This window comes from Periplaneta americana, chromosome 15 (genome assembly GCF_040183065.1).
Source record: "Periplaneta americana isolate PAMFEO1 chromosome 15, P.americana_PAMFEO1_priV1, whole genome shotgun sequence".
Taxonomy (NCBI): domain Eukaryota; kingdom Metazoa; phylum Arthropoda; class Insecta; order Blattodea; family Blattidae; genus Periplaneta; species Periplaneta americana.
Genome location: NC_091131.1, coordinates 6,947,256 through 6,975,000, shown reverse-complemented (window position 1 = coordinate 6,975,000; position 27,745 = coordinate 6,947,256). Strand labels below are relative to the sequence as shown.

Genomic DNA, 27,745 nt, shown 5'->3' with positions numbered 1-27,745 from the left:
AAATGGTTTTTGATTGCCAGAACTTCATCAGACTGGGACAGTAAGTCCAATTTTATTCTTCTATGCGATTGTAATGTTTTAATATTGTCTCATGTCACAGCGCTGTTACTTACTTACTTACTGGCTTTGAAGGAACCCGGAGGTTCATTGCCGCCCTCACATAAGCCCGCCATTGGTCCCCATCCTGAGATAGATTAATCCATTCTCTATCATCATCATATCCCACCTCCCTCAAATCCATTTTAATATTATCTTCCCATCTATGTCTCGGCCTCCCTGAAGGTCTTTTTCCCACCGGCCTCCCAACTAACACTCTATATGCATTTCTGGATTTGCCCATACGTGCTACATGCCCATCCCATCTCAAACGCCTGGATTTAATGTTCCTAATTACGTCAGGTGAAGAATACAATTCGTGCAGTTCTGTGTTGTGTAACTTTCTCCATTCTCCTGTAACTTCATCCCTCTTAGCCCCAAATATTTTCCTAAGCACCTTATTCTCAAACACCCTTAACCTCTGTTCTTCTCTCAAAGTGAGAGTCCAAGTTTCACAACCATAAAGAACAACCGGTAATATAATTGTTTTATAAATTCTAACTTTCAGATTTTTTGACAGCAGACTGGATGATAAAAGCTTCTCAACCGAATAATAACAGGCATTTCCCATATTTATTCTGTGTTTAATTTCCTCCTGAGTATCATTTATATTTGTTACTGTTGCTCCAAGATATTTGAACTTCTCCACCTCTTCAAAAGATAAATTTCCAATTTTTATATTTCCATTTCGTACAATATTCTCGGCACGAGACATAATTATATGCTTTGTCTTTTTGGGATTTACTTCCAAACCTATCTCTTTACTTGCTTGCAGTAAAATTCCCGTGTTACAGCGCTGTGCAGGACAATAATGTTCCTGCCTCAACACGCATACATAGTCTCTGGGATCCGCGGCACATATGCCATTGAGCCAAACAAGAACTGGAAAGAAGCATTACGACAGACAGTTGTTAAATAATGCTGCGGCATGGAGTTTCGGGCCACATACGTTTGTTTTGTATTTGGTTACCGTGAGAGTGAAGGAGCTGTGAGTCATGCGGGTTGCGTGGGAGGCGGTCAAGGGCGCAGGAGAGCAGCGCCTTAACAGGGGAACGCCAGGTCCGGGTTCGTAGGATGGGCACATCCCAGGCGAAAAAAATACGTTACATAACTTTCTGTAATTAAGTGCTTATAAATAGCAGCAATCACGCACAATCTTTGGAAATAAACCGATAATCTTGAGACATCGAATGCTGAGCTGCGACAGTTTCGTAAACAACTAATGGACCAAGTCAAATCCATGTGGACGAAACAGAAGTAGGCTATTCCAAGAAATATCAATACTCGGATCATTAACCTCTTCCGATTGCAAACTTCCCACTACCTTCGGGTGGTTAATTTGACAAAGGACAAATAAAATACACCGTGTCCCTTTCAAACCTCCCATATTTTAATATTAATCATTGCTATCAAAGTATGCGGAATTATGAAATGACACTGATGTACACCCACAAAACGCAAAAAAATTATGGAAAATTAGAATTTTCAAAATATAACTATTTTAATAGAGAATTTTCTCCCCTTTAATTTGATATAAGAATTTTCGATTTATCCCTTATGGTTTTTCAGGTAAGTCCCATTTTCCAAAATGCTGCGTCATCAGCCACGTCACTTACTTTTGGAGTGATCTTCGTAGCAGTCAATCCCCTCGTCCAGCATTGCTTGTAAAATAAACTTCTTTCTAGTCCCGAAATAGATGCATAGATATCTGGGCATGATCATTAGATTGAAAAAACTTTTTTACACAATGAAGTAATTTATAATTTTTTACTGTTAGTCATAAAACTGTAAATTTGTGTGTTAATGATGTTGTACGTCATTTTAATAAGAGTCCAAAAGTAGAAATTACAATTCTGAGGAGGATGGGCGTAAACCCTGGGACAAACACCATCGATGGATTTGTTGCATCAATGGAAATAGGGACAAAAATGCCAAAAAAAAAAAAAACATTCAACACCTGAAGTTAAAACAAGGAGGAGGTATTTGAGAGGCAGAAAGAAGCTGAAACTGGACCGACATGAAGCTGCTTAAGGGGTGACATATGATGATGGAGTCTTCTAGGCTCTGAAAGTTTGTGGCTTATTTCCTATAAATAGTAATTTTAGAATATTTCATTCTTTCAAACATGATATATCAGCCAAATATGGTGATACCAAGAAGATATTGGTGTCATTTTGAAGCTTGAAATGTCCCCCAGTGCCTGACAATGAGTAAAATAACATTAATATAATTAATAATTATCTATGAATTTTTACATGATTTGTGCAACATAAAATATTATTGTAAGTTACATGTATGGTAATATTTAATTAATGTAAATAAAAATAAAAAATAGCTATATGTCAGGCACTAAGGAATAGTTTTAGCTATAAAACAGTGAAAAAACTGTGGCTCTATCTTGAAAACTGCATGAGCTATCATGTTTCAAGTTGCATGTCAAAATTATAAACAAAATAATTTTTATAAACAATTTAGACATAATTTCAAGGGATCTGTTCACGTCATTGTCTTTCTGGTACCATTCTCAATTGTATAAAAATTTTACAGAGCAAAATTATACAAAACAAATTTTTTTTGTATGTAAAGGTGTACATATAACTTAAAAGAAACAGAAAGTCAGAGAATTATTTCATTTGTTTGAAGTTAATTCATCTGTCACATGTTGGGCAACAATGACATAAAACAAAATGGCGTCTCCGCAGAAACTCAAAGCATTGTTTTTTCATTTGTTTGAAGTAATTCATCTGTCACATGTTGGACAACAATGGCATAAAACAAAATAGCGACTCCGCAGAAACTCAAAGCATTGTTATTTCATTTGTTTGAAGTTAATTCATCTGTCACATGTTGGGCAACAATGACATAAAACAAAATGGCGTCTCCGCAGAAACTCAAAGCATTGTTTTTTCGTTTGTTTGAAGTAATTCATCTGTCACATGTTGGACAACAATGGCATAAAACAAAATAGCGTCTCCGCAGAAACTCAAAGCATTGTTATTTCTTTTGTTTGAAGTAATTCATCTGTCACATGTTGGACAACAATGGCATAAAACAAAATAGCGTCTCCGCAGAAACTCAAAGCATTGTTATTTAATTTGTTTGAAGTAATTCATCTGTCACATGTTGGACAACAATGGCATAAAACAAAATGGCGACTCGGCAGAAACTCAAAGCATTGTTATTTCATTTGTTTGAAGTAATTCATCTGTCACATGTTGGACAACAATGGCATAAAACAAAATAGCGTCTCCGCAGAAACTCAAAGCATTGTTATTTCATTTGTTTGAAGTAATTCATCTGTCACATGTTGGACAACAATGGCATAAAACAAAATGGCGACTCCGCAGCAACGCGCACAAACTCTTTCCCGGTATGCAGAGACGAAATGAATAATTCCAGTGCATAGAATTTACCGGAGAGATTATGGAGGAAATGCGCCTGATGGTAAAACCATTAAGGCATGATATGAGAATTCTGGCTACTGGAAGTGTGAACAAACAATCCGAAGGTTCTCGTCGACGTGTCTCAGAAGAGAGGATTGAAGACATTAGAGCAGGATTTCAGAGAAGTTCTCAAAAATCAATTCGCCATGCATCTCCGCAGTTCAATGTACGAACCAATTTGGTGGCCACCAAGTTCGCTAGACATCACTCTACTGGAGTTCTTCCTCTGAGGTTATGTAAAAAATCGTATGTTTGCGACTCCAGTACAAGATCTTTAACATTTACGAACCCGTGTCCGTGACACAATTGCAACAGTATCAATGGACATGTTGGATAGAAATAGAATACAGATTTGCAAGTTAAGAATTGAAGCTATTTTGAGGTTTAATAAAAAAGAATTTACATTGTGATTTTAATTTAGTACATTTACCTTCCTTAATTGTAGACAGAAAATCTACTATACCACTCCTATGAAATTAGTGTACATACGATTGTGTTACTTCGTCTATTAGGTTGTAGATAAATACAGTAATTCAGTACTCAATTGTAGTAATAAAATACAGACAAATTGAATGGTAGGGGTATCATACATGACAGTATGTTTAATTATAATGTATACTTGCGAATATAGGAATATAAGTTAAATATAGTAAACATAACCTATAATTTTCATACGACAAAATATACCGGTACATATGTAATGGCAGGGCATTGGAGACCACTAAAATTAGACAGAAAGGGGCAACTGGTACAGTAAAGATAACCTATAATTTCAGCATATCTAAATATCCGTGAGGTGCAACTGAAAATTATTGAATCGTGCATAAATGAATGTACAAGAATTTCGCAATATTTAATCGAAATAAGGGCAGGTATTACACATACGAACAACGTAATTTTCACACCAAAAATAATGTTACACCTTAACTCTCAAGTGAATTATGTCTAAAATGTCTCATAATCATTGTTTTAAATTTTATTAATGCATTACACTACATTTGAAAGAAATATATGTTACTCTTTATGCATTCCAACTAATTTATATGGTTGAAAAGCCGCCCTTCGTGATCGGGTTAAGCGAGTCACATGGTCTGCCTTACGGCCTGTATTAGATCACGATGGCAATGGCACAGTCTACTGTTCCTAGTACTCACAGCGCTCCAAGCGACTAGCAACTATCGCGAGAAATGCAAAAAATCATCCCAAGCTTCGCGACTGTATATATTAGACTGTGTTTAAACGTTGTGTAGAGAGACAAAAATGGCCGCCCCTCTAACAGCTGTTCGTATCGATTGTCATTTTATGATGATGGTTGCCTAGTAACCACAGAACAAATGAAAGAGCACAGAATAATTAGAATAATATTGCTGTGACTGTACTCTCTGACTAAAATATAGCGTGCTACTCAGATTTCACAAGAAAGTTATATTTCCCTCACCACATGGTAATTTTTAATCATTTCGATTAATCGATTTAAGCACATTTTATCGGTTATTCGGATTTTAAAATTAATCCGTTCGATTAATCGAAACTTTAGCAGTAATGCATTATAAAATAATTTCAGTATTATTTTCAACAGAAATTGAATCACATGTAATGTAGTGGGATATAAAAGTGTAATAGTTCATTGTGCAAGGTTTGCAATATTTTCAATGTCAGGAGATGACGTTAAATAGAATATTCTTTATGCATTCAGCATGTTGGTCACATTTTTGTGCCTATACTTGAAAAAATGAGGAACAGACTGATTTCTTTAGGCTCTTCAATGTGATCGATACCGCGAAAGATTAAGTTCATTTACTGCAGTAACTGAATCGTTTCTACAATTCACCTGATGTGAGATCTGTAACGATCACTGACTGGCAATGTTTATAAAGTCTGTGTAATAATAATAATAATAATAATAATAATAATAATAATAATAATTATTATTATTATTATTATTATTATTATTATTATTATTATTAGGGACCGCTGGCGGGCTTATGTGAGGGCGGCAATGAACCTTCGGGTTTCTTAAAAGCCATTTGTAAGTAAGTAAGTATTATTATTATTTATACTGGCAGAGTTAAGGCCATAGGGCCTTCTCTTACACTCTACCAGGTCACAAAGTATACAAGCAGTTAAAATTTAACAAAAAGTTCATTGTGCAAGGTTTGCAGTGTAGTTGTACCAGCCTACGTTATTTTCAATGTCAGGAGATGACGTTAAATAGAATATTCTTTATTCATTCAGCATATTGGTCAGAAACTTGAAAAGTTAACGTTAATAAACACTGTTAACACAAGTTACAGTTAACATTGTTATGGACAATGACATGACAGACATTGGCTGTAATGAGAGAAAATGAAGTAAATACCGGAGGGGCCAAGCATAATGGACATTCCTTCCAGGTAACGCTGTAAGTAGGTCCGAGGTGCGACATGTGGGGAGTGAAAAGCGACTGGTGGTTTGATTGGAGACATTAATCAGCCAGTCATAGATTTAAACTATAGCCAGATGTTGCCTTAAGCTGCCGGAACTATATGAGTGTCTTTGTTGTTGCAGAGTGACAGTTCCGAGGAGAAAGGAATGAAGAAAGCCTCAGGAACGCATGCGCAAGACAAGAAACAAGTGGTGAGTACCTGTCAGAACATTACAAACAGCCACTCTCTCCACTGCACTAGGTTCAATGTGTTTTCGTGATCTATTAGCTGGAAGTCCGAGGAAAACGTAAAAGTCTTGAGTATGGCTTCCTTTTGGGAGGAAGTAAATTTAGAAATTCTTGTTGTAGATTACAGACATTTAAAAAAAGTCGGTTTCCCGATTTTCGGAGGCCAGCAGGCTTACACCCTACTCTAGGGACAGGGACAAGGATGCGAAAGACGATCCACAGTGCTAAAAACGCAAATCTGGCTGGACAAAATTAATAACATCACTTCTATTTGACAGATTTTCATAAAATGTTATATAGTAATTAGTTGTGCAAACTCTCATTACGTTAGGGAAAGAGAAAATACCCCTGCTTAGAAGGTGTAATTAGACAATTAGTAACTCCATTTTTATTTAACAGATAATATTAATAATAATATATTTCTACTCTTATAAATTTAATTTGAAATTTCTGAAGCTTGAACACAAAAATAATTATACATCACGTCTAGCACGTAACCAGGCCAAATGTTTAGAAAAAATATTCCTAAGCACTTCTTTTCTCAGAAAGTCTCTTGGATGTGTTTTTCAAAAAATGGGTAAAGGGTAGAGGATGGTATAATTGGTTTTTTTTCCTAATCGATGCACCTTTTTCATTTTTTCTATGTAAAATATCGTTGCTGCAATATCTTCAATTCGAGATTAGTTTTTGAAAATAATATTTTTTTTATCCAAATCTTCAAAAAAGTACCAGGATATAGTAAGGCATTAAAATGTATGTATGTATGTATGTATGTATGTATGTATGTATGTATGTATGTATGTATGTATGTATGTATGTATGTATGTATGTATGTATGTATGTATGTATGTATGTATGTATGTACAGTATGTATGCATGCATGCATGTATGTATGCATGTATGTATGTATGTATGTATGTATGTATGTATGTATGTATATGTCAGCCAATTTTAAAGATAAATTCAGAATCTCTTTAACGTATTACTCCTAAAAGCACGTTCTTTAAAATATCTTAGCATAATTTTGTATTAGCTTGCAGAATTTTAAGGTAAACGATTGCATTTTAAGAATGAATTTTAGAGACACTTTTATAGAAATATGGAAGGATGTTTTTGAAATGCAACAAAATAACAAATTTCTGTTGCAGAGAAAATTTTTCAAGTACCCTGAAGAATGTGTGTTCAAAGTATCATGCATAACAGCGTTAATGTTTCCCAAGATATGCATATAACTTTCTGTATGAGAATAAAGCAAAAAATTTGAGTTACGGGTAATTGCTATCTAAGTTTAGCTCATCTGTAAACCCTGTGCACCAGAGTCTTAAAAATGGCGTTACTGAACTAAGAAGGCATAAATGCGTATTCAGTTTTATGCATTATACTTTTCACGTATAAAATATTATTTTAAAGCTTTTTTTCGTTTTTAAAATTCCTAGGTTTTCCAACTTATTTTACCACCCTTTCCTCTTGAAAACTCTGTGCACCGGAGCTTTAAAACTACTGATAAGGGGATACAATTGTATGTCATATATTTCTCACTTATCAAAATTTATTTTAAAGCAAATTTGTTTTAAATAAACTGGTTTTCCACCATATTAAAACCAACCTCTTTCCTTAAGAAGTTAAGTGTGATTCACTGCATCTTGTCAATTCAAGTATTATATGCGCCAAATCAAACAGTAGACTACTGGAATTATCGCTCATCTGCTGTTTACGTTTCTCTAGCAACGAAATATTTATTTATTGTATACAATAGTTTGACATATTGTGAATTCAGTGTTGTGTTGATTTCTGCAATATTATGGTTCTCACAACTTAGGAGAAGGTGTTTATTGTGGAGCATTATTTCCGGTCAGACGGAGTACTGAAATTACAGACATACTCTGAAAATCAAGATGTCATTACAACATGCAAGGCGACATAAGACTGATCCCGTACGACGGAACTTCTCGACGACAACTAACATTGTTGTGTTATTTGGTGCCGTGTTGGTAAGTCGCTCCTGGTACTGCTCTTTAACGTGGCGCAAGCTGGGCCATTCTGACGCCCCACTCCTTACGACCGGAAATAATGCTCCACAATAAACACCTTCTCCTCTGTTGTGAGAACCATAATTGCAGCACTAACCTGAACACTGAATATATAACATGTCAAATTATTATATGAAGTAAATAGATACTAGTGGCTTGTGCAGCAAATGCTGCAAACTAAGTTCATTAGACGTTCAAATAAAATTTTTTCATATTTATTTTCAATGAAGAATATCGGACATTTTGAATGTTATTTGCTTCCGTAACAATGAAACATACTCCTTCTGAATGTTTTTTATGCCAAATACTTTTTTCTTGAATCTACCCAACTTAGTTTTTGAGTTACAACGCGAAAACGCAAGTAAAAATGTCAGGACGATCAGTGGGTTTTTTATGTGGGAGTTAAGCAATAGCTATTTCAGGTCATTGTGGATTGTAGGTAAAAGTTAAAAAAGTCAGGTTTGCTATGCTTTCGAACAATAGACATAGCATCTTGGTATAGCTGCTGCATGTAGAGTTTGAAATGTAGAGGGTACAATCATTTTATCCTGCTAAGACATCTTGCTGAAATGATCGGGAGACTACAACATTTTGTAGACTCATTTTATCAGTAAGTAATAACTTTTGGTCTTTCCTTAGGAACTGTAATTTTTGCACTCTCTCTAGCCAATAGTGAAGAAAATTACACATATAAATATCTACACCACACCGCCATTAAGTATATGAAATGATTAATAACTATAAAAATATTTGATTTTCAATAACAATATTATTATCTTACGTAAGTTTTGTAGTTATATAATAGCTGCCACTCAGTGAATTATAGAAATGAAAATTTAACTTAAGATATTATCTACATCTACTCATATAACCCCAAAACGTTTCACTTTCATACATAAATATAGCATTAATACGTATAATTAATGTGAAAAATAATCACATCATGGCATTAACTATAATAATATTTCATTTCTAATGGTAATAATGTCATCAAACCACCTCAGCTTTTGTAGATTTTAATATCCAATACACAGCCGTACCGATACTCAGAAAATTACACACTGCAGAATCAGTCCTGTAAATTATTTTAGTAAGTCTTGAAGATTTTAATAACCAGTTGAATTTGAACTCTAAATATGTCAGCAATCCTGCAGGTCATGGCCTTCGTGTAATAGCCTATTGTTTATTGTAGTGTGTGTTTTATTTTATTCAAAAATGCAATTAGTTCTCAAAACTGACGAAAGATGGAGTTTGGAAAATAGGAAAATGATGTAGGAAAATTGACATTTCACTGAAAACTACTATTTTTCTGAAAAACTTTGGGTTCCAAGCTTCAAAATGAGGGGTCATTTATTAAAATCCGTTCAGCCGTTTTCCCGTAATTTCCATTACCAGTTCAAATTATATAGATTTGGTTGCTAGGGAAACGTTGACAGCAAATGAGCGACAACTTCAGTATTGTTTTGCCGCATACTGTAATTGCGATACTGAAGATAGGATTTCATCAATCCGTGTATTTCTTGAATGTCCACACTATACGTCGAACAACAGCCGCCTGGAATTGACGCGCTCTCTTTTACTAATGACAGGTACTTGACTCATATTATAATACAGTATATTTCGCGAATTTCCGCACAGGAGTAAACCAAAGGAATATACTAAATAAATGCATAAAGTGTGTAACACTACGGAACGTTGCAGGTCTATTTGCAAGAATATTAACTGACTTAAAGAATATATTTTTATAAAAAAGATCGTGTTCGCATCAGATTTTCATTTTAGTGAAAAATTCAGACTTTGCTTTTGAATAGTAAGTAATTTTCGGTTGTCTTGAAATACCTGTGAAGAGAGTTGTGACTTGCAGGAGACAAGACGTAACCAGGACAGCGATTTGCTGCATCATTCCACCATTTCACTATCATTCATTCAAATTCCTTCAACACCTGCACGATATGGTGAAATGGCTGACTTCCTGAAATAGAGCACTTTACAGACACGACAGTAGTGGAGAAACCGATGTGTCGTGAACCTCATCTGTCTAGTATTGTATTAAGCTTGGGCGACGTCGGATTCCCATGATAGGTATTCCATCCAGTTCTTCTTTGTCCTTCCGTGGTGTACCGTAAGACTTTTTCGTCGCTAAGTTAGTGGTTTGTCTACTTCTTGGGTGACCGAGTAGGCACTAAAAATTATTCTTCCGCTTAACAGGCATTATAGCGGAATTACACGCATCAACAGCACTATGGTCGAAAAGTTTACATTCGTTTTGTTTCACGGCTTCTTTGAACCTGGAATCGAACCTCATTTCAATAAAAGTATTTATGTAAATATGTTCTTAACCTCAGTGTGCAGTCTGTCCTACAAGAACGTCGACATGTTTCCATCCAGGAAATCTTTCGCGATATAACACTTCGTGTAGAATGTTTTAAAATGAAGTTGGACGTTTTACTTCCATTTTTAATGTAATAAAGCTAGTAGTAATGATGACCGAATATAAGTGAGATTGCTTTGCTACCATCATCCGGGGTCTGGATGATGGAAGCTGGGTATCATAGCAACGGACAGGTAAAAAGGCTAAAAGGACATGCATAGGTAGGCCTACTTGTGTAATAATAGACTATCTTCTAGATACATCTTCATGATTCCATTCCTTAGACCAGGCATGTCAGAAATCAGACTCTGAATGTGCAGTTATGTGCGCGGATCGCCGGTCTGTGCGGACTGCATCATTCAAGGGTTGCTCTTACCAGTTCTTAGCTGGAGCGGTGTACAATAATCTATTCTGCGCTTCTAGGGTTGGATTAAATAGACATTTGGACATTATAAACACACTTAGCAGAAGGAAGAAAACACGGTTATCATCAGTGTCTATACTTGACAATTGTAATACAAAAAACTTTAGGCTTACTCAGTTATATTTCACAAAGTAGTGGTTTGTAAAGCATAATTTATTAAAATGATTTTTATATAGTATTTGAAGAAAAAGAATATTGCAGTAATTTCGAAACAACAAAAAACGAACACAGTATTTCAGTTTACGTACTAGGTACTAATTATTTTAAATAATAGACCCTAGTCTTTCATTGTTCGTCAAGCATTATTATTTATTGGGACCATTGGTACACAAATGTTGAAGAAAATATACTCTCAATTAATTACATGCAGTAGGACATTGTGAAGGTTTTACACTGAAATAATTTCCTTGCTGTATGTCAATATAAATTAACATTAATATTAATAAAGTATATAAATTAAGCTTAGAATTTAAATTCACATATAGTTTATTTAGAAAACGTTGAGAGCAAGTATCGACAAGTTGGAAGCGTTACTGAAAGGAATTAAAAGTGCAGTTCACAAGCTGTGAAGCGACGATATTCTATTTATGTCAGGTTTAAAGATTTATTAATGTAAGTATATTAGTATATATTATAGTGACGTGAGACGGAAAATTTGTCATTATATATTTTTCCAGAAAAAATTTCCGCCTTGCAAATAGTTGCTTACAACCTCAAGAGCCTTAATGTATTACAATATTCTCATCACTTACCAGCTTATGAAATTAAAGTCGTAAGTCGTCTAATCTTTGATGGCTGTTAGTACAGACTCTAAAACAACGCCAATGTCAAGTTCGTTTTGCCGTGAGAGTACTGATTAACTTTACTAATCTGATCTAAACTGTCACAACACTATTACCTCGACATGGGCTGATCAAAACCTTTCATTTTAAAATAATTATTGTTGGCTGAGAAAAATATTATAACAATTATGTTATATGATTCATAATTTCCCTTCTTCGTCCAAATCAGTACCCGTACTGAAACTGCGTTACTGAAAGAAAAGCTGTTATGTTGTTGCAGGTCTGTATAGCCCTGTCGCGTTCCCCTCCAAGGCGATTCACTTCCTCAAGGTAGGAGAATAGAAAGTGCACATCGCACAGAGACTACTGCACAATGTGCAAGGATTTGACATGCCTGCCTTAGACAATGCAATGAGGGGAAGTATTTCACGAAAGTTTTCCACTCATCTCTTCACAGGACGTTGTTTAATTTCAACCCTTCCTATAGGCTACCTGCATCACAAACAGTAACGCGCAGGTTTTCCAGGATTATGGTCAAGTAGCCTCTAATGCTATTCCTTCACTGAAATGGTTATCTTCCTACAAAGGTATCAAATGCACGATTTTTTGTGGATGTTTTTTAATGTGTGCTTAATAACATTTGTTATCAGCACTTCCCTTAGATGTCATTTTTATTTTTATACCGTATAAATCATTTTATTTACTTTTCATTTCTTTTGGTAATTTTATACTCGTTTGCATTAAATATTTTTCTTATTTTTTGAGTAAATGGAATAGAAACCCTTGACAGCAAGTTTTGTTGCTGAATATCTCAGAGGTGTGTAGACAAAATTTCAACAATTTGCTTTAATTTGTGGGAAGAGTAGCGATTTATCAAAATGTCGTTTAAATTTACAGAAATGTTAATAATTCATACATTTCTTAACAAAATTAATGAAATTTTGTACGGAGACTTGCCTATACGCAGCTGGATAACTAACTGTACAAATCTTAAGGTCTCTGGTTTGAATAGTTTATAAAATTGAAATTTCACCTCCGCTTATCTTTAATATTAGACTCCAACGCATCTCTGCAGAAAATATACCTCAGGTGCACAAGCTCTGCCCTAAACTATTGCTTTCGGCCATTGCCTAGTCAAGGTATTTTGTCTTCATGTGGAGTGTGCTCTGTTTCAAATTTCTTCAGGAAAAAAACGGTGTGTTGTACAGCTGTTGTATTATATCTCTACTGGTGACTGACCGTTGAGTTTCAAGTGGCTTATCTTGATCGTGGGCGTCAGAGTACTAAAAAGCAGGACAAAATATATCTGTTTGCCTTGATTTCAATGCTCTGGCCACTTCTTGCCTGAGTGTGAACTGAGATACTTTTTCTCACAGATTAGTATAACTTTTACTCTCTCTCTTCCCCCTCTCCGTCAACTGTGACGTTGCTCAGAGGTAGAAATATAATACAAGGTCAGTATTCTAAGTAGTTGATTTTCATATATTCAAGTACTGGTAGTGAATAAAGTGAAATCATTGGTATTGTCGCTTGATAGCGATTATCTTTTATTCAGGTACCATCTTCAACATCCTCATTCCACACTCCACGAAATCTGAACGCTCGTAAAAGTAATCCTTTCTTATCCTCGCGTCCATAAAGCACAGTACTGAACCCTTGCGATGCGTTTAGTGTTTACAGAGTGTAGGCAGCGTGGGACACTCTTTGCATGACTTATTTTCGTTTCGTTTTTGCTTATTACACATTCCTAGCATTCGAAACGTCCAGTTGGTTCAAGTGAATTTTTCCTGTCAGTTTTTATTGTATGTTTTTCACAACTGCTGTGTAAAAAGTATGGACATTGAACTTTATGTTTACCTCTAATCTTTATATACTACCAGTTTCAACGAACATCATTTTCAAAACAAGTTGAGTGTTCTATTTTAAATGACTGGTACTTTAACGTAACGTTGTTTTAATCTTTGTATTAATTTTATCCAGAATTAAGATTTTCATTGTGAACAAACTATTTAACCAATTTCAATGCACTTCCTTTCTTTCTTTTCCTTAGTTTAACCTTACCTTTTAGGTTCATTTATACGACCCACGCCACACGGGCCTTACAGGGCCGCGACCTGTCGGGAGAGGAATTAATCTATGGATCACATACATACTTTTTTGACCACACAAGGACATGGAGGACCTCATCGGATGAGGGATCAGCTCAATGCCAGGGCCACCTCCGATACAACACAAACATTTAAGACATTACACATCATTCACTCACGCATATGAAAGGATTAAGGGAAGGATCGCCGTCCATGGCCGGACTTCCAAGAGGTACAATCCCGGAATTTGCCTGGAAATAACGGAGGAAACCATGAAAAACCTCAGTTAGGATTGCCGGCCCCTGGGATCGAACCCCGGACCTCCCGAATGCAAGGCCAGTCCTCTACCACGTAGCTAGCCAGTTCGGTTTCAATATACTTTTTGATATTTATTCATTCCAGTATCGTAAATTTACATTATGCAACGAGTCTATAATGGTAGTAATTAAGACGCGAGTGTGTTTATGAAACGAGCGCAAGCGAGTTTCATAATTTTCATACGAGCGTCTTAATTACCATTATAGGCAAGTTTCATACGACTTTTTATGCTCGACCATGTTTCTAACTTGAAATTATTCATAAGTATTCATATTATTCTTATCTGACTGGAGAGCGAAGTGACCTTGTGCAATATCTCGTAAATTGTGAGATGTGCGCAGACACGAAAGTATTGATTTTTTTCTGAGAAACGAATGTCATTGACCTTGATATAATCTAGAGAGTAAAATAAACATTAACTTTGATATAACCTTGAAATTGGTTTAGACATTGAAAAACGAGATGACAAATGGAATTTATTTGAATATTATTTACAATTAACGCTAATTATTATAGTAACAGAACATAACCTTCTGCGACTATTGGATTTCCAGCCTCCGTGACTTTTCGCTAGTTGTCTTTCGATTGCATATCCGAGAATAATCGATACTTGCGCTTTCATATTGCTTTCTGATTGGTGGAAAACCTGAACTTTAATGAATAGGTCTACTTTAATGAGGTCCATTAAAGGGCTGCTACCAGGTGTATAATTACTACATTTCGGCATGTCGAGCAAAAAAATTCATGCAGATATCTTTGATATTTCCATAGAAAAAAAAACAAAATGCGTGAGTGCGTGTGTGTGTGCGTGGGTGCGTGTGTGTGTGTAAACGTTTAAAATGTAGGACACTCACGTCTGGGTTCCCTTAATATTTCCTTTCTATTCACGTTTAATCGTAAATCATACTAAAACAAAACCCGTGGAATGGTCAACTAGTTTGTGATGTGTGTAAACTACTGGGTGTTCATTTTAAAGTGTGTCATGACGTCACTGTTGATGAGTCAGCGATTTGAAGCGAGTTTCAGCTTTTGTGTCAGAGAAGTTGCCTATTAATCAAGGCGTTCAATCTGAACTTGAGAACGTGTACGGTATGACTTGAACGTCGTAGCAACAGATGGCGGTCTGTACGTTCTGTGTGCTACCATAACCTCTTTCAAACTGTGTTTTGCGCGGGCAAGTCGTAAATCGGTTGCGTACGGCAACATTCCACAATACAAATCAGACACTCCGTGTCCATGTTGACCGTCGAAGTTAATGTAAACAAATGCGTAAGTAATCGTCTTAACCCTCTCCACATATCCCGACAGTAGAAAAAAAACTCACCTCAGTACATGTTTCGAAACAATTCACATTCCTGCCACTACCGGTGTTACCGTACGTATCGGTAAGTACTCTTCAGAATGAACGCCGTACTTGCTAGGAAACTTCTCTGGCACATAAGTAATACACCTCTGCGGAAGTGTAGGAAGATTGAATTCTCTAGGCTCATCGGCTAGCCACATGACGGCATACAGCGAGCCATGACACACTTTGAACTGAACACCCAGTAGTTCCATAGATTTGTTAATTTAAGAAAATGCCTCTATGCAGCTCAGGCTAGTGTATGAGCCCCGTAACGTCGCTTTCACAGTTTCCGTACAGTAAGCGTTTCAAATTGTACACTTTTCGGGACATCGGAAACTCCGTAGTACCCTCTCATCCACAGTCGCGGAAGGCCTTAGTTTTACGTAAAAAAAAAAAACTCAGTTTTCTATTTCTCTGTCAGCTACAGTTTGTTCCTTGTACCTGAATCTGTTTAAAGTGTATAACTTATAAATGAAGTTATTATGTTACTTTCCGGGTTACAAAATTGTTGTTGTTTTTTTTTTTTTTTTGTACAATACAGAAAATGAAAGTGTATCTCCTTATTTGGTTGCACAGTAAACGAATTCATTTCCGTATATGGCTTGTAAGTTGCAACCAAAGAACATAAACTGCAAACGAGAATATCGTTGTTAACACGCTAGAGAAGTGAATTGTTATGAAACACGTAAAACTGTAATGAGAAAGGCTTGGAAGCTATGACGGTGTTTTGCACACAGCACAGAGACTGCCTTATTACTGCCTATACATTTTACGTGAGGCTATGCGAAGCGAGTTGCCCATGATCACGTCTTTAATTTCTCATTAGTGATATGGAGAAAGCCCCTTCACTATTCAAGTTGATTACCTGCAAGCAATGGGATACTCTCTCTCCGCCTCGGGGACGATGAGCGATCAGGAGTTTCAGAATTTGAAAAACTCTTCTCTTGTTTACTTGGAACTCACCATTATTATTTATTGCCTTCATATGGCATTCATTTTCATTATATTTCTCTAATTCACATATCATAGATATACATTTGTTTTTCAGATAGGAGAACACAGAACACTTAACAAGAATTTTACTCGCTCCATTGAAATTGGCCAGTTCATATTTGCTTTTACGACTCTACATTTAGTAATATCAGGTTTATATATTTCTAGTAATTTATTGGTTTTACTATGATCAGCACATTGATTACTGCTCTCTGTATGCTTCTCTATTCACTTTCAACAAGTTATTGGCAACAGTACAATATATTTATTGAGATCTACTTTGTGTGCCAACAATGCGTATTCAGTATTACTTCATAGCTATGCAAGCTTACGTTGTTTTAATTTTGTTTTTAATATTTGACATGATCTATTGTAATGTTGTTTTGGATGATTAGTATTGTTACTACGTTATATCTCACTGTATTTATGTCATTTCCAAATGTAAGGCAAAGTTTTGTAATTGATTTTAGATGGATATCTGTTATATCTCGTACCTGAAGATGCCCTATAAGGATAACGTTAGTATTAAGACTAAATAAGATGTAAAACATAAGTGTTTTGTTTTATATATATATATATATTAATCAATGCTCAAGCCATAAGATGGAATAAATAATTAATTATATTGATATATGTTATTAACAAGGGGCTTAGCTGACTATTCATCAATATGAATTGTAAATTATTATTAGGAAATCTGGGAAATAAATTCACCCTTTTCTGTAGTAAGTTTGAAATAAATACGTATTGACTCAAGTCCGGTTGGGCCGCGTAGAACTACGTCATATTTTCAACTAGCCGTACCCGTGCGCTCCGCTGCACCCGTTAGAAATAAATATAAAGTAATTACATAATTAAAATAGGACATTTGATCCAGGGAACATTCGTGTTTGATAGAAGGATAAATCGTTTAATATGTTACTTAATTTAAATTACATCCAAATAATTAAAATGCGATCATTTTGGTCCAGAGACACTCATTTGGTGCAATGACAATTCCTTTAACATGTTTCTTAATTTTTATTACATGCAACCATAATTTAATGAAGATTGACATCATTTAGATTTAATGTTTATAGTTTATTTTACTTATTATAGGTTTCCATTGAATTATGGTAATAACTTAATTTTAACTCTTGTTTTCTACGTATTCAGTAAATGGCGCTTGGCCCACTATGGTTCTGAACCCTTCAAATAACTTAAATTATATTATATAATATTACATATTATATTATACAAACACAGAAATATTCTCTGTAGGCTATCTTTCATAGCTTTCGATTGTTGCTGTCCAAGGCCCCTTATAGAAGAAGTCATTTGTTTTTTAATTCATTACACGGCCTTAGATGGCAGTTATTTTAATTTTAAAACTCATTTATCTCATTAAATATCGGTCCTATCAAAATTTTGCAAGGAATACAACTTATCGCAAATTATTTTTAAAGAAACTTTTGTTATGTAACATTTTTCACAAAAATCAATAATAAGCGAGATATTTCGATTTATTTAATTCAGGCCCCCTTATAGCCCCCCTTTTAAATAATGTATTTTGAATGCCATATAGCCTAAAATCTAAGTTACAACGAACTTAATTTATATTACAATTTTCATCGAAATCTGTTCAGTCATTATCGCGTGAAAAGGTAACAAACATACAGACAGACAGACATACAAACAAAAATTAAAAAAAAAAAAACGATTTTCGGTTTCAGGGTGGTTAATTATATATGTTAGGACCAATTATTTTTGGAAAATCGAAAATTACCAGAAAAATTTCGGCTACAGATTTATTATTAGTATAGATGACAGATAAGAAAATTTGTTTTGAACAAAAGTGAATTGCGATTCCGGACGGCTCTGACACAAGTTCGATAGCCGAGTCAGAGTCTTGTTTTTTGAGCTGTTAAAACCGTTTAATTCGCTCTGTCTTGTTCGATTTCTTTTGATCTATTTTTGACTCCTGATGAGATTTTCGCCATTTCTTGTTACGTTCATAGCGGTATCTTCACAACATATACAGGGGGATTCGCGACTAATTACTCGGGCTTTAGGAATCAGTTCTCTAGGTCATTTTGAGCATAAAACATCATATGAACATCTCCAGAAAAGACTGATAGGCCTATCACAAAATGACACATACTTGTAATCGACAAATTCGTGCAAGAATTGTAGAGTTTAAATAGATTTCTATGAATTACAGCGAAAAATTATCATAATTCTAGTCGTTTAGAAGATGGAGTAAGAATTCACATATATGCTGCAGAACCTCCTTTTAAATATTTTATATGTAATTGTAATTCATCTTCCTGCTAGTAGGTTTTCTTTAAAATCTCATATTCATCTTCTTTCACTGTGGCTGTTCCTCGGCTTTGGAATTCCCTACCGAGTAATGTCAGGCACTGTCAGACATCAAACCAATTTAAGAATAGGCTAACGAAATATTTTTCTAACAATTCTTGTTAACAATAATAGCTGTTTCAGGTTTCTCAATGTTTAATAGTTATATATCGCAGAATAAATGTCTAAATTATCTCATTATTATTATTATTGTTACTACTATTATTTTATTATGATTATGATGATGATGATGATGATTATTATTATTATTATTATTATTATTATTATTATTATTATTATTATTATTATTATAACTATTTCTTACCAAAGTTTATTATTGCCACACTAACATTACTTATCCAACTTTCATTATTTACTTTCATGTTGTTTTATGGTCTAGATATTAATGTAATAACTATGTAAGCAATTGTATTCAATTAGAATTAGAGTCTGGCTAGGCGGAAGAGAAGACCTACTGGCCTTAGCTCTGCCAGATTAAATAAATAAATAAATTATTATTATTATTATTATTATTATTATTATTATTATTATTATTATTATTATTATTATTATTATCAACATCATGTTAATCCTTCGCGAACTAATCCTTTGTAGAACTGTTCCCGCGCCATCCAACAGTCGTTTTAAGAGGTCTGCCTGGTTTGCTGTGTCCCCTTGGTGTGTACGAGTTCATAATCTTTGAAATTCCAGTGTTATCCATTCTGAAAACATGGCGTAGTGAATTAGATTTGTAATTGTATTTTATTTGTAATTGTCCTCAAAATTCAATGTTCAGTTTCTCTGGAATGTCTTCGTTCCTTCTTTAATGCAAAGGGTACAACTTACTGTTCTTCTGAAAAATTCAATTTTGTTTGACGGTATAAATGTCAGTAGGTACCAGGTAATAAAAGGTTGAAGTGTATAATATAATGTATTCTGACTGTAGAGGATTTGTGTAAGCCTACTAAATTAGGTTTTAGAGTATCACTCACTATTCCTAAAATCTGTGTAAACTTTCTGATTTTCATATGTGTGTTTCTTTTCTATTTTCATATGATATAAACTCATCCAAGTTAATTAAAATTTGATACTTGCTCCAGACATTTCTTATTAATTATTGTTTTACATTTTATCGGATTCTGCTCTAGAATTATCGTTTCGGATTTTCCTGTAGATATATTATTAGTTTTGTATCCTTGATGTCTTTTGATAAGGGTTAGAGAAAATGAAAGAATTGGCAGGATTTGTCTAATTTGGATAACAAAACAAGTCTGTACGAGTGTGATCGTGGACAGTGTTTTAGCTAATATTGCTGCGTATTGAACATAATGCCCACCATTTTTGTAACCTGCTTGCTAACCTCGCAGGTCCACCTACACCAGAATCTCGTATGTGCCCAAATCCCGTCCAGGGATACCGGGAAGTTAGTTTGTCCTTACGTACAGGGTTAGTAGAAAGCAGTGCGCTTTTGAAGTCACGAAAGTTAATAATAAAATACATGTAGCAATTCATTCCTAAGAAGTTGAACTTTAAGTTTTCAACTGGTTTGTTGCGGTTGTTTTGTCAACGCTTATTCTGAAATGTAGTGATAAACAAGTGTCACAAAGCATCCTTGAGTATGGTTATTGCTTTGCTGTGCAAATTTCCATATAGAAATATTTTGTCACTGCAGATGCTAACAGTGATTAAGAGTGTTCGAGGATAAGGTGATTAGGAAAATATTTGGGGCTAAGAGGGATGAAGTTACAGGAGAATGGAGAAAGTTACACAACACAGAACTGCACGCATTGTATTCTTCACCTGACATAATTAGGAACATTAAATCCAGACGTTTGAGATGGGCAGGGCATGTAGCACGTATGGGTGAATCCAGAAATGCATATGGAGTGTTAGTTGGAAGACCTGAGGGAAAAAGACCTTTAGGGATGTCGAGACGTAGATGGGAGGGTAATATTAAAATGGATTTGAGGGAGGTGGGATATGATGATAGAGACTGGATTAATCTTGCACAGGATAGGGACCGATGGCGGGCTTTTGTGAGGGCGGCAATGAACCTTTGGGTTCCTTAAAAGCCATTTGTAAGTAAGTATCATTCGTTTTGAAAGAAAGAGAGACAGAGAAAGAAAGAAAGAAAGAAAGAAAGAAAGAAAGAAAGAAAGAAAGAAAGAAATGTGTTCTATATAAATCACTCAGGTGTAGTTCAGGCTCAGTACGAAGCTTTCCAACTTGTTTGCGGATTATTGGTAGGCATACGCATACATTATATCAGTGAGGTTTGGCCTGAGTTGGCTTATAGTATCACCTATGCATTTCATGTCTCAGCTTTTATTTCCCCTATGAGGTAATTCGATTTGAAGAATACAGATATTTTTCCAACCTCCGAAACGTGAAATCATTTCTTCATCAAGTTTGAAAAAAAGTAAAATAGTATCTCTTTTTTTTATTGGGTTATTTTACGACGCTGTATCAACATCTAGGTTATTTAGCGTCTGAATGAAATGAAGGCGATAATGCCGGTGAAATGATTCCGGGGTCCAGCACCGAAAGTTACCCAGCATTTGCTCGTATTGGGTTGAGGGAAAACCCCGGAAAAAACCTCAACCAGGTAACTTGCCCCGCCCGGGATTCGAACCCGGGCCACCTGGTTTCGCGGCCAGAAGCGTTGACCGTTACTCTACAGGTGTGGACAGTATCTCTTTTGGAGGCATATTTTACATATTGTCTCAGTGGTTTCGAAATCGTCCGTGAACAATTCCGTATTCAAACTGCAGAAAGATTGGCCAATAATGTGGAAGAGACATGTCAATTTTTGGTGAAAATATATGTTAATGGCAGAAACCGTTTCGGTGTCGATATATCCTTTGGTGGTAAAAGGACTTCAGTCTTGTTCATAAGTGTAAGAACAAGCCCCGTCTTTATCCCTTATTTACGTAATGGCGCAAGTGGACTGACATGCCTTTCCATAAATAAACAGGAAAATGAGCGCACTGTTGAGAGTGTGAAGTGAAACGCCTTTCCATTGTTCTGCTAAGGCTTTGTTTGGGTAAACCACAAATTGATACGTGCTACATTTGTGAACGGCTGAAGGTTAAAATAAATAAACCAAAACACAATACAAAATCTGGGAAAATCTATTCGTCGTTATTATGGATCAAGATTATAAATTCAGTTCATTAGAATAAATCTGGAATTAAGTAACCGTAATGATAACATTTAGTAAGAGATTTAATATTATATTTCTTTAAATTGAAACTGTCCATTATTTATGTTTTTTTCTTAAAGATATATTTGATTTTCTTTTTTCAACGTCTATTTAATGTCTATTTAATAGTAATATGCGTTACAAGAGCGGTATGTTGAAGTTTTCATGTTCGAGGAAAAGTTTGAAAAAGCGAAACGTAGTTGAGTTGTTTTATTTTCCGAGAATTGAAAGAAAACATACCGCTCGTGTATCGTACATTATTTTGTGCGAAGATCGTTTATTACATACCTGAAAGAGGAATTTCTAATTAGTTGCAATGAAATCTCCATCTTGGTTTCTGTTCAATGACGGCAAATTTGCAAAACAAAAATATCTATCTTCAACATTGTTGCTTTAAAATGTTTTCTGTGTTTACTATACTACAGCAGGCCGTGATATACGTCTGTCTCCCCCCCCCCCAGTCTATGATGAGTCTGGAATCTTGTTGATTTTTTCACGGCTTCCTTAATGTTACTTGCATCACGAATGCAGTAACTTTAGTGGGGTTGTAGAGTTTCCTTAATTTTTTAAAATATTTAAAAACAATAATTAACAGTGCAATTTAGGTGAAATTGCAGTGGTAAGTTTCCAATTTATAATTATTACTATATTGAACGTCTCTAAAAATAATATGTTAAAAGCCTAAAGCAGTAAAATCAATATGTCACTTAAGCGGTAAGAAGAGGGAAATTGTTATGTGTGTTAGGTTGGGAATACTGAATGTGGAATTTTAGACTTTCCGCGGATTAGTTTTGTGCGGAAACCAAGCAAATACGCACGATCTCGCACAAAATTTTAATTATATCACTTGTATTATATTGTGGAACTGGAACTGCTCAATCACGAGCCTTTGTTTCATTTTTGGGTACAATCTACTGTATATATTTTAAATATGTAGCCTATATATAATTTGTAGAGCAGTAGAACTAGTGGACAGCTTCAAATACTTGGATGTACTATAAGCAAGTAACATGAGCTGCTGCCAGGAAGTCAAAAGGAGGATAGCAATGGCAAAGAAATCTTTCGATAGGAAAGGAGAATCTTCTGCGGGTCTTTGGAAAAATGACTGAGAAAGAGACTAATAAAGTGCTTTGTGTGGGATGTGATATTGTATGGGGCAGAAACATGGACATTACGACGAAGTGAATAGAAGCATTTGAAATGTGAATATGGAGAAGGATGGAACGTGTGAAGTGGACAGACAGAATAAGAAACGAAGCTGTGTCGGAAAGGGTGGGTCAAGAAAAAATGATGCTGAAACTGATCAGGAAATTGTGTACGATTTATAGCGTTACAACAATCATGTTTTAATGCTAGGATTGCATAAGGTTGTATTAATTGAACATCTATGAAATTAAAAAGTACCTGTAATGGAAAACAAAACGAAATTGACTATATATTTGCATAATTCTTTTGCTTGTATTTAGATCCTCTATTCATTCTCCATTCTTCGACATTGCACACTAATGCCAATATCCTCCTTTTTTCCGGAACTTAATAATTTGGAATATATGCTAGGTTAAAAAAAAAGTATTTATTACTTCTTTAACCCTTAACGGTTATCTAGCAACTAGGCCTATTATCTGTGCATTTGGAACTGGCGGATTAAGGTCGCATACAAAGTACAAAAGTACAAACCACGCACGAGTGACTGAACTGAAAACTGTGAACTGAAGCACCGGTAATTCCGGTCGTTCCAGCTGACTTTAGTTGAGAAGAATGATCCAGGATTGGGGTAAGCACACGTGACAAATGCAGTCCATTGCTTGACCCTGAGCCGCCTGTTCGAAATGCACAGATAATAGTATTCCATAACGTCATACCGCCTTCATAACACAATTTTATACAACGTACCTGTAAGAAAAATTTTCAAAACAACAACAAAATAACGTTGCCTTAGAAACGGTTACTTAGCAATCATGCAATATATTATCTCACTAGCCGTACCCGTGCGCTCCGCTGCACCCGTTAGAAATAAATATAAAGTAATTACATAGGCTAATTAAAATAGGACATTTGATCCAGGGAACATTGTGTTTGATAGAAGGATAAATCGTTTAATGTGTTACTTAATTTAAATTGTATTTAAAATATTAAAATGCGATCATTATGATCCAAAGACCACTCATTTGGTGCAATGATAATTCCTTTAACATGTTTCTTAATTTTTATTACCAATTATTTTTGGAAAAGCGAAAATTAACAGAAAAATTTTGGCTACAGATTTATTATTATGTTTATATTATATTATATTATGAAAAAGTGTGTTGATAACGGATGTACTTCAATTAGAAAGTTTTTAATTTGTTGTGGGAGCTCTTGAATCTCAGGAGGAACAACTTTTACAACAGCGCAACATAATCTGCTTGGCTCATTACCCAATTTTTTTGCATTGCATTTATTGCATATGTATTTTATGTATTTTAACACGATTCAATTGAGCATAGTTAAAATTTTAATTATAAAATAATGGATTGCTAAGCTAACGTACTATTACTGCATACTAAATCGATACACTCTCGTTGTTCGTTAATTCTCTGAGATAAAAATGAATATGTTCATGAACATTATTATAAGAAATACAGGAAATGAATATACAGAATAACCTATCAAGTTTTCTGAGCATAAGAAGCTATTTTAATCTTACCTGTCCTCAATTCACTCACAAGTTACTGTAATAACAGTATAGCATTATGTCCATCCAGAGAAACTACACTTTCCAATGATGAAATAATAATTAATTATACAAATCGGTTAATTTAGCTTCCGATATTACTTCATACAAACACAGAAACATTGTCTGTAGGCTATGCTTCATAGCTTTCGATTGTTGTGTCCAAGGCCCCTTATAGACGAAGTCATTTGTTTTTTATTTCAATACACCGCCTTAGATGGCAGTTATTTTAATTTTAAAACTCATTTATCTCATTAAATATCAGTCCTATCAAAATTTTTTAAGGAATAAAACTTATCAGAAGTCATTTTTAAAGAAACTTTTGTTATGTAACATATTTCACAAAAATCAATTATATTTCGATTTATTTAATTCAGGCCCCCTTATAACCCCCCTTTTAAATAACGTATTTTGAATGCCATATAGCCTATAATGTAAGTTACAACGAACTTAATTTATATTCCAATTTTCATCGAAATCCGTTCAGCCATTATCGCGTGAAAAGGTAACAAACATACAGACAGGCAGACAGACAGACATACAAAAAAATGTCAAAAAAGCTATTTTCGGTTTCAGGGTGGTTAATTATATGTGTTAGGACCAATTATTTTTGGAAAATCGAAAATGACCAGAAAAATTTCGGCTACAGATTTATTATTAATATAGATATCAGTACTCGTATCTCTGCTACGTCATAAGATTACATTTTGTAAATTTATAATAGTTTTTTTTTACATATTTTAATTCTAGAATAGCATAAAATGTTGTATAAAACACGTGTGTAATCTTCATTACAAACACTCGTGAAAATTAGCACGCTCCCTTACGCTCACTCGTGTCATAATTAATAAGTTTATACACTAGTTACATAAATTACTATTATTTGTACATTTTCGTTCACTAAGTCCATGTGTAATTCTACAGATAGTGCTCAAAATGGCCACAAGCCTCTGAGCGCCACATTATGGACTATCTTACTCTCTCCGATATTCCAGGTGTCTGTTGTGTGTGCTGACATCCTTCTTCAACGCACTGGCGAAGAATTTCAGTGTCCATCAATACACAATTGCTTTTAATTGCCCTATAAGTAAAAATGCAATAGAGTGAGGTTAGGGTAACGAGCAGGCCAGAATGTTGGTCCTCTACGACCTATCTATTTATTAAGGAATCACTGACTTACTCGTAGAATTGCTGTAGCAGCAAAGAAAAGAGATGAGGCGTTGCCCCGTCATGCATGGACCACATACGGTGAATTAAATGTAGCGGAACTTCTTCCAGAAAAACATTGATATGTTCCGTTTAAAGTTCACAAGGCCTACCGATTTTATAAACGTGACCCACTAACGTAAGAGCAAGAACTAAACCACATGAATTGAAAAGTACCTGTAATAATAATAAAAAAAAAAAACAAAGCGAAGTTGACTATGTATTTACATGGACTTTTTTGCTTGTTTTAGATCCTCTTTCCATTCCACAAAGTTTCCCACGTCATATATACGATTCTTAGAGAAACTGTACTCTTACATTTGAATTTAAATTAAAATATTTTCAGAAATACAGAACGTCTTCTCATCAATACACACTGCTATATTGTGTGATGGAAGAAAAAGGAAATGGTAAAAAAAGAAACGTGTAAAAAGAGATAAATATTATTATTGTAAATACAAGATGTAAATGTAATAATAATAATACTGCCTTCTGAAGGATGCGCTGGAAGGAATGGTGAACGAGAGGAGTGTTCGGGGTAGAAGAAGATATCAGATGATAGACGACATTAAGATATATGGATCATAATGCGGAGACTAAGAGGAAGGCAGAAAATAGGAAAGACTGGAAAGTGCTGGGTTTGCAGTGAAAACCTGCTCTTGGGCAAAACACTGTGAATAATGTGTATGTATTTATTCACACTGCAAATGGGTATATACCCGGTGGCAGTGGTAACTAATTACACTCAATAATGACAAATAATGATAAACACAACTAATAAAAAAACAATAATTAATAATAATAATAATAATAATAATAATAATAAAATAATAACAAGGAGCATCCTAAATTAAATAAACCATGGTCACTTAAAATAACATTTAAAGTAAATCTAATTTGTATCTTAACCCTAAGTTCGAACTAAGACCCACGAGTGTGACAGGTTCATACCTGCACAAGTACCTTTCGGCACTACACTTATTTCGCTGTCAACTCACTCACTGCACTGATTCTACCTGATTTCACTAACACTTCTAAACATTTCACTGTTCAAAAAGGCTACATTGCACAGCCACTTCACTGACACCAACACACTTCACTTACACAATAGACTTCACTGACACTACACACTTCACTGTCACAACACACTTCCTCACTGATAGAACACTTCAAATAACAAGATATCAATTACACCCTTTAAGTAGTGTATATAATATACTACCGTCTATTAGTAAAGTCCTTAAGCCTATTTTTAAATACTTTTTGGTTATTGGTAAAGCCTTTAGTAAGTCTGCAGGTAAAGCATTCCAGTCCCTGATAGTACGATTGAGGAAAGAAAACTTTCCAGTGTCCGTCCTCTGTCTTCTTTCCCTCAATAATAATAATAATAATAATAATAATAATAATAATAATAATAATAATAATAATAATAATAACAGTACTGTAAAAATGTACATGTTCACTAATTATTATTTTATTAAATAATGCTGTGAGAAGAAATTTATCATTCCTGGCTGGGATCACCATGTATAAGGAGGGTGGAATGTTTGGAAAATATCCCTTTCATCTCTGTAAATCAAAAAATATGGCCCATGGCTCAGTGGTAACGCACTAGACTGGCATTCGGGAGGTCCCAGTTTCAATTACCATTGCTGACCAATCTGGTCGCGATTTTTTCCGTGGTCTTTCTTGACTGAATATAGCCTCGCTAATTTTCAGTGAACTAAAGGCGAATGTCGGATTGT

General features: G+C 34.8%; 1 protein-coding gene across 3 annotated transcripts in view; it reads left to right on the top strand.

Moving 5' to 3' along the window:
- Pif1A (PFTAIRE-interacting factor 1A) overlaps positions 1-27,745 on the top strand; it is a 230,355-nt gene that overhangs the window by 139,893 nt on the left and 62,717 nt on the right. For all 3 annotated transcript variants that reach the window (XM_069848923.1, XM_069848920.1, XM_069848921.1), the window contains exon 6: positions 6,087-6,155. In XM_069848923.1, the coding sequence (XP_069705024.1) occupies positions 6,087-6,155 (69 nt within the window). The remainder of the gene's footprint in view (positions 1-6,086; positions 6,156-27,745) is intronic.